The 7,840-nt window shown below is 40.4% G+C and overlaps 1 protein-coding gene across 1 annotated transcript; it reads right to left on the reverse strand.

Annotated features, from left to right (window-relative positions):
• Positions 1–835: 835 nt before the first annotated feature.
• Positions 836–1,243, reverse strand: LOC101604005 (protein phosphatase inhibitor 2 family member C-like). Its single transcript, XM_004665726.2, has one exon. The coding sequence runs from the start codon at positions 1,241–1,243 to the stop codon at positions 836–838; it is 408 nt and encodes a 135-aa protein (XP_004665783.1).
• Between the last annotated feature and the right edge of the window lie 6,597 nt (positions 1,244–7,840).

Genomic DNA, 7,840 nt, shown 5'->3' on the forward strand with positions numbered 1-7,840 from the left:
CCAAGCAAGCATCTTTAAAGCCATCTCTCTAGCCTCACATTTCATTTTATTTAATATTTTATTTTTATTTACTTATTTGACAGAGAGAAAGAGGAAGGAAGCTAGGGAGAGAGAAAGAGAGAGGGAGAGAAAGGGCATGCCAGAGCCTCCAGCCACCACAAACAAACTCCAGACAAATGCACCACTTTGTGCATCTGGCTAAAGTTGGACCTGGTGAATCGAACCTGGGTCCTTCAGCTTTGCAGACAAACACCTTAACTGCTAAGCCGTCCCTCCAGCCCACATTTGATTTTTTTAACAAAACATTTTCGATAAAAGCTAAGACAACTAGAATGTTAGTCCTTTTTAAGCCTTTAAACACATTAGAAGTTATAGAATAAATTCATAAGTAGTACATTTATAAAAGTAATGTTTTGCACCCGTGACCAAATAAGTATTTGTAGTAAAAAATAAAGCACAAACATCAATCATTTCACTAAATGTAACATTTGCTAAGATTGCCATTTAATTCCTGAAATTCAACTTCACTGATTAAGCAGTTACATACTAAAAGCATGCCCTCCAAGAAGCAAGAAGCAGCATTGGTAATGGGGATGGTGACCAATCACAGCAGCGGCAGACACAGATCTTCTATGCATTTTGTGATGACTGTCTAGTTCGCCACCTGTAAGAGGTTCTTTGAAAGAAGTGTTTTTCTTCAAACTTTCAGTGTAGACAGTTGGGTTTCATCTTCGTCCATTTCAGGTTGGAGTTCCTCTGAGATCAGTTGTCATGCTAACTTGATGTTCAATCCTTCACTGTAGTGAAGCTTCCTCTTCAACTCAAACCGCCGCCGTCATTCTTCCTTATCCAGGAGAAATTTGCTGCTGTGACCCACGCTGCTTCCTTGCTCCTCCACCTGACAGCTGAGCCCAAAGGTATCAGCGGCGGCAGGTTTCCTCGCAAAGATGCCCATGGCTTCCTTTCCTTTTATTTCACTCACTGTAACTTCCTCATCATGTGGCACGTTAACGTAGGGATTTCTGGGCTCATTCATCTTCATCAAATCATAGTGTTTGTAGGATAGGTGGTGGGTGGCTAGAATGTTGGATTCATTCCACGTCTGCAATTTCTTCTGTTGCGACTCCAGGGTACCAGGTCTTCCTGATTGCTGAGCAGAATCCTCCACGAAAGTAGCTGATGGACTTGTATTTTCAGATTTCCCCTTGATGAGATTGTGTGAAGTCGTAGAGGTCGCCAACATGGGGAAGCCAAGGCAGCAGAAGAATTAGGCTGCCAAAGCCGCTCGTCCGCACTCCAGAGTGAAGCAGGAGCCTGATCTGTCTGGTGGAGAGCCCTTGGTGTCCTGGCAGCAGCTCCACGGGAAGTGCGCATCATAAAGACGCCATAAACCACGTCACTGCCACAATGCACCTCTCCTTGGTTAGTGCTGCTGCTATTGCCTCACAACCTAGAACCTAGCTGGTGACCTTTTTTTAAGGTAATAGGCAAATATTTATTTGTGGTATATGAAAAATGAAGCATCATTACTTCTTAAACTTCTCCACACTCCCCTCTGTGCAAAGGGAAGCATGGTAAGATGTATTTTTTGCTGTAAAAAAATTGAAAGCCACTACCTACTTTGTTTGGAAAGATGGGAGGTCTCAGCTACATGTTAACTTCGTCTCTGCTCTGTGTCAGTCCTCCATGCATTGCATTCCTTCCATGTATTCATAGGTTGTTCCCAAATCTTTTTCCAAGTCTCAGAAATTAGCCTTATCAGGAGCCACTTGCACCAGCTGAGCAACTAGATATATTCCCAGTCCTTGTCTCTTCAGATTTCTCACTCTCACAGCTTCCTGGTGCTGACTGACGTATCCCAGAAATTTATTTTTATACCCAATTTTGGTTATTAGTTATGAACATACTCAGTGTTTAATAGCACATGTTGGCACCATTCTTACCCTAAGCCCTGTCCTCCCCACTCCACAGGGACCCTCACCATTGGGGATGCTAGTTATGCCCAAGTGGACTGTGGGCCATGCATCGTGGGGTAGCCATCAGTTATGGTGTAGAGGCAATGTCTCTGTGCATAATGTCCCACCTTATGGCTCTAAGAAGCTTTCTGCTCCCTCTTCTGTGAATTTCCCTGAGCCACGTTGGGTTCCTTTTAGGAATATTTCAGTGATGATGTCTTGGGAGCCTCTATATCTCTGGATCTGGTTGGAATTGAGCGTTATCTGTGTCTATCTCCTTCACCTTTGTGCTGATACCAGGATCACCAAGAAAGAAGCACTCTTACTCATTTCCCCAATTACTCTATGGTTTCAGCTGAGACCCTGCTGAAGTGCAATGGGCTGATTCTATCCTCAGGTTCTGTGTCTATCTGAAAAAAAGAAGCAGGTACTCCAACTGGAGAGTGGAGTCAGCTCCAGATAAATGGGGTACTATTATTAGTTTGGAGAGAGTTTAATAGGCGTAGGCACTCTTGTAGCCCAAGATTGGTGGGAGCTTGATATTGGAGAGCAAACTCATTTTTTTGGATATGATTTTCACTTGTTTCCCAGTTCCAGCTATCTTTTCCATTCCACTGAGCAATCTGTTAGCTAAATAAATCAAGAGCCATTGGTTACCCTCCATGGTTATGTGTCACTATTGCACTTGTGTGAGCATCACGTCAGGTTGTTTGCTGCTGACTAGCATAGAACATGAGTTGATTGGACAGATGTTGGCCATTTTCCCCAGTAGATCATGTATCACCTTATGGCACTAGATGAGCTAACTGTGTGGGGACTGGCTCTCTTTCAAATTCCAGGCAGGTCTCTCCATATTTTGTACCAACATCATATGGTATCTTCTGCCATAGGGTCTTACCATTGACCTTCAGTGGGTCAACAGGTGCTGTAACACAAGTCTGTCTTCTTTTGGGAAACCTTGTAGGTATCTTTGATCAACAGATTGTGGATGTTAACTTCATCCTGTTACTGGGAGTCACAGGCTGATGCCAAGGGAAAAGGAGCAAGAAAAATATAGATAATATAGAAGAGAGAAATAGGAGAATATTAAGGTTAGTCTTCATCATCCAGGGCACTATGATTCAGGTGTTTCTTCTAAGGACCTGATAAAGGTTCAACCTTTTAGTCTGTCTTTCAGGATATAGGATTTTATGGTACCAGTTCCATTTGGGTCCAGTTTTGTGTCACCCTCACCAGCAGAATTCCATCTTATCTCCTCTGCCACCACCCTTTTCAAGTCCCCATCACGTCTTGTATTGACTACAACCCCAGCCTCTGAATTAGCACCTGGATAGACTTTCCTGTTGCTTCCTAATCTATTACCCACCTTCCAACTACAGTGATTTTGAAACACCTCTTTCAACCCTCCAGTGAAAGCCCACTACCATTAAAATAAACAAGAAAACTCTGAAGAAAAAAAAAAGAACATTTATATCCACATAGTCTATTCAGGTACCCATCTGGAACCGTCTTCTAGCAAATGCTCCCTACCACAACTTCAGATTTTTAGTTTGCCTTCCCATACAGTAAGCATTCATATTTCTTTCCCAAAAGCCTTTCTCCAGATCCTTTAGATTTTAGTTCAGTCATTATTAGCTTATCAAGGCCATTTCCTATCTCCCAAAGCAAATAATCCTTCCTACACATTCAAACCATCTCCTATTCTGCTCAGTAACATTTGGAGTTATTTATAATATATTATGAGTGTAGAGGGTAGTAAATATCAAGAAGAAAAGGTAATAACAAAGGCTAACTCTTTTAATCAATTTTAACTAGGTTTCCTTGAACACTCTAAGTAGGCCCAAGCTTAGGTATTCATCACCAGTCCTGCAAAATTGAGTTTGAACAATAAACCTATTAAATTAGATTAGTGAAATTAGCTACCCTTGGTATTGACCAACTACTGTTCCCAACCTTTCTGCCTTTTGGCTATAAATAAATCTATATCATGTTGGATATAAGCCCAATTTAAAATAGATAGGTAGAGAGAGAAAGAGAGAGAGAGAGAGAGAGAGAGAGAGAGAGAGAGAGAGAACACACTGTGCCCCCATTGGGTTAGAGCCCTACTTGAACAGCTTCATATAAGCATAATTTTCTTCCAAAGTTACCACCTCCAAATACCATAGTTGGATTAAGTTCCTATCTAGCTAGCCAGCTATCATCTATCTATCTATATGCACATGTGGTGCCGACTTGGATCAGATCAAAGGTATCATTGGAAACCTGGAAGCCATTCTATTTTATTTTGGATGTACTGATCAGGGATACATGGATGAGCCTTATTCCTGAACCAGTGCTCTGGATGGCCTATTAAAATAGGATAAGAATGGATTTTCAATTGTATGATTCTGAAGTGCTTTGAAGGTAGATTAGCATCCTGGGATTTCTTTGAAACGTAATTATCTTAGTCACTTCCTGTTATGATAACTGAATTAACAGATTGAATAATTTATGAAGAAAGAGGATTTATTTATCCATTGTTCTGCCCTTGGAGAAGTTCTAGATTGGGCAACTGTACCTTCTGAGGTACTTGGAGGCATTATATAGTATCACACAGCTAAACAAAGTTCAAGTACACTCCTGTTACTATAAAGCCATAACCCCTTTGGACTAAGGTACTATCTAAACAACTTGATCTAACAATAATTACCTCACAAAGTTACCACCTCCAAATACCATAGATGGATTAAATTCTTATCCTCTTAATATCTCACAATAGCTATTAAATTTCACCAGGAGTTTTGTAGAGGACATTAAAGATATACTGGGCTTCTGGAATAGTTTTTTCTTGGATTTTTGTTTTCTTAGGATTGACCCCGGGCTGTAAAATTCTTCCATTTTTTAAAATTCATTTTATTTTTAAAACTTTATTTATTTATTTGCAAGCAGAGAGAGATAGAAGAGAGACAAACAGAGACAAACAGAGAGAGGGCCTCTAGCCACTGTAAACGAATTCCAGATGCATGTATCCATTGTGCATCTGACTTATGTGGGTGCTGGGGAATTAAAACTGTGCTCTTTGGCTTTGCAGGCAAATGCCATAACCATGAAGCCATTTATCCAGCCAGGAGAGTTCAAGTGGGGATAACACCTGACTCCCTAGTATAGAAACGTTCCTGGGGATTTCTGAATATACTTGTCCTGTATGATTTTTTCAATTGACTGAAATTCTACCTCTCAAACCCTGCTAAGTAAAAGTTCCATCACATTTTCTTCCTTTTTTACTGGACTTTTTTGACCTCTTTGGGAAATTTGAAGTCATCCTACACTAGTTCCTCTAGGTCATCTTCTTTCCACATCACTTCTGTTCCTCCTTTTACGTATTACCACCTCCAATATTTCTTTTAGCTCTCTTGATTCCTTCAAGATATCCCCTTTCAATCCCCTATGTCTTTCATCTTTCTTACCACCCTGTCAGACATTTTCTCTCATGCCAAAAGCAAGCTGTAGTTATAGGAGTAAAACTACTTACCAGACCAGAATATGGGTGTGTATGTGTGTGTGTGTGTGTGTGGGGGGTGATTTAAAAGAGTCTGCATGAGGGGACTCTTAGAAGGATAGGAGTCCTTTCATAATAATTAAGAGAAGTAGTTGTGTGGAGTTTTACCAAGATAAAATGTTATAGCCCCCTTTTGCCTGATACTGGCCATTTGGGGTTAGGTTCCATGGATTATTAGGAGTTGGGTTCTAATTCTTTATATAAGGCACCACGCATCAATAGGTGAAACTCTAAACAGTCATTATGCAATTGTTAACATTTGGAAATTTTCATTTTAATTATTTGTCCTTTGTTCTCCCTGACACATCAGCAATGTCAAATCATTTACATGGAATACAGACACTTTTCACCTCTGGATCTGCTTCATACATGAGAAAAGGTTGTATATGGCTCTTGTTAGCATTGCCGATCTGTCATGGGTCATTACAGGACCACAAGACTTCAAAAACTTGATCCATATTTTATAGAGGGGAGTGGTTGTTTATCCTAAGAAGTCGAAGGCTAAACTATGACAAAACTATGAAAGTACAAACCCATCCATAAATCTATCAAGAAGCTATTCAAGCTAGGAGTCCCTAATATATTCTAATTTTAACTCGCAAGTATTTTGGTGTTTTCTTTATTTTTTAAATACTATTTATTTATTTATTTATTTATGTGTCCATGTGTGAGAGAGAGATAAAGAAACATAGAGAGAGAGAATGGGTGTGCCAGGGCCTCTACCCACTGCAAATGAATTCTAGACACATGCACCACCTATAAGCATGTAAGCATCTGGTTTACATTAGGGTCTGGGGAATAAACCATGGGTCCTTAGGCCTCACAGGCAAACTACTTAACAGCTAATGAACCCCTCCAGCCTGTTTTATTTGAATTTTGAGAGATTTTACTCTATGTCTCTAGAAGTATTGATATAGAAACTGGTTTTATTAAGGAGGATGCATATGCTCCCTTCTCCACTAAGAACTTTTAGAATCATCCAATTTTAAAGACTTTTTCCAACTAGGGTGCTGAAGCCTCTGTAGCAGTGACCATGGCCTTTTTGGTAGATTGTAGATCAAGAGAATTATTTCTGATTCTCATTTACATAGCTATGAATCTCACTGATCCATAGAATCCTCTAAGTGTAGAACACCCAAAGTTGTCTGTTCCGGGACTGGTTTTGTTTGTGACTAGTACTCAAAAATTGGTAGGGTCAGGTATTTCTGCAATTTTGTTTTGTTATATTTTAAGAAAGTGGATCAAATCTTAGTGCCTCCTTTAAAAAGAGCATTGATAGGTTGGGGAAAGCATCAGAAGATGGGAGATTTGACACAGTGGCAATCTGGGTATCAGAGATGGCAGCTACCATCAACAGTTCTGTCATTTAGTCTGGAGGGGTAAATGTAAGCTGATTGTACATAGAAAGCAGTAGCTTGCCCCCAGAAGCCTTTCTCCAGTGATTCATCCATGTAACCAAGCATATCCATTGTGTGACTGTTCTGTTTCACCATAATAGAGGGGTCCCAGGATCTCTGGGAACCAAATAATTTTGGTCTCATACAAGGGAAGTACTCATCTGGATATGGAAGTTGATCAGTAGTATGATGATTATGAAAAGCATGACAGGCCAAGTTTCAAATAGTTAAAGTTAAAAGAGAAAAGTAAGGTCCTATCTGGTTGTAGAGAGAACTTCAGCTACTTATATTTACCAGAATTTCAGTGGTCTCTCTCACTGCTAAGTGATTACCTTTGGTATTATTTAAAGGTAGAAAGAAATCAGGAAGGACTTTAGTTAGTGTTGTTAACATTGTTACCCTACCATAGGTTGACAGAAGTAGTATAAAAAGTGTAACCAGGCTGCAGAAATTGCTTAGTGGTTAATGCACCTGCCTATGAAGCAAAGGACCCAGGTTTCATCCCACAGTACCTATGTAATCTAGATGCACAAGGGGACACATGTGTCTGGATGGCATTTGCAGTGGCTGAAGGCCCTAGCATGCCCTTTCTGTCTCTCCAAAACAAATAAATAAAAATAAACTTTAAAGTATAATCAGTCAAGTCTCAGAAAATCTACAGTGGAGTGCCAGAGGATGCACTTGGTTAGGAGTGTATAGGCCAGATTTCTATTCCTTGGCTCCTCCCATTTCCCTTGGGGAGGCCTGGTCCCAGTGTGGGGGTGATGGAAGCAGGCTTTTTTCTCTTGTATCCTAACTGGAACCTGGGTACCAACATCCCAATTCCATTGAGAGGACGCATGGTCCACTGTAGGAGCAAGCTCTTGCCTCTTACTCTCCAGCTTCCTGGCAACTAATTACCCAACCCATAATTCCCATGTGCTGAAAAGTACATGAAAGTGCAGTGAGTA

Source organism: Jaculus jaculus, chromosome X (genome assembly GCF_020740685.1).
Source record: "Jaculus jaculus isolate mJacJac1 chromosome X, mJacJac1.mat.Y.cur, whole genome shotgun sequence".
Lineage (NCBI taxonomy): Eukaryota > Metazoa > Chordata > Mammalia > Rodentia > Dipodidae > Jaculus > Jaculus jaculus.

Bases quoted from the DNA above. Each gene is read 5' to 3' on its own strand.
- LOC101604005 (XM_004665726.2), bottom strand. From the start codon at position 1,243: ATGTTGGCGACCTCTACGACTTCACACAATCTCATCAAGGGGAAATCT.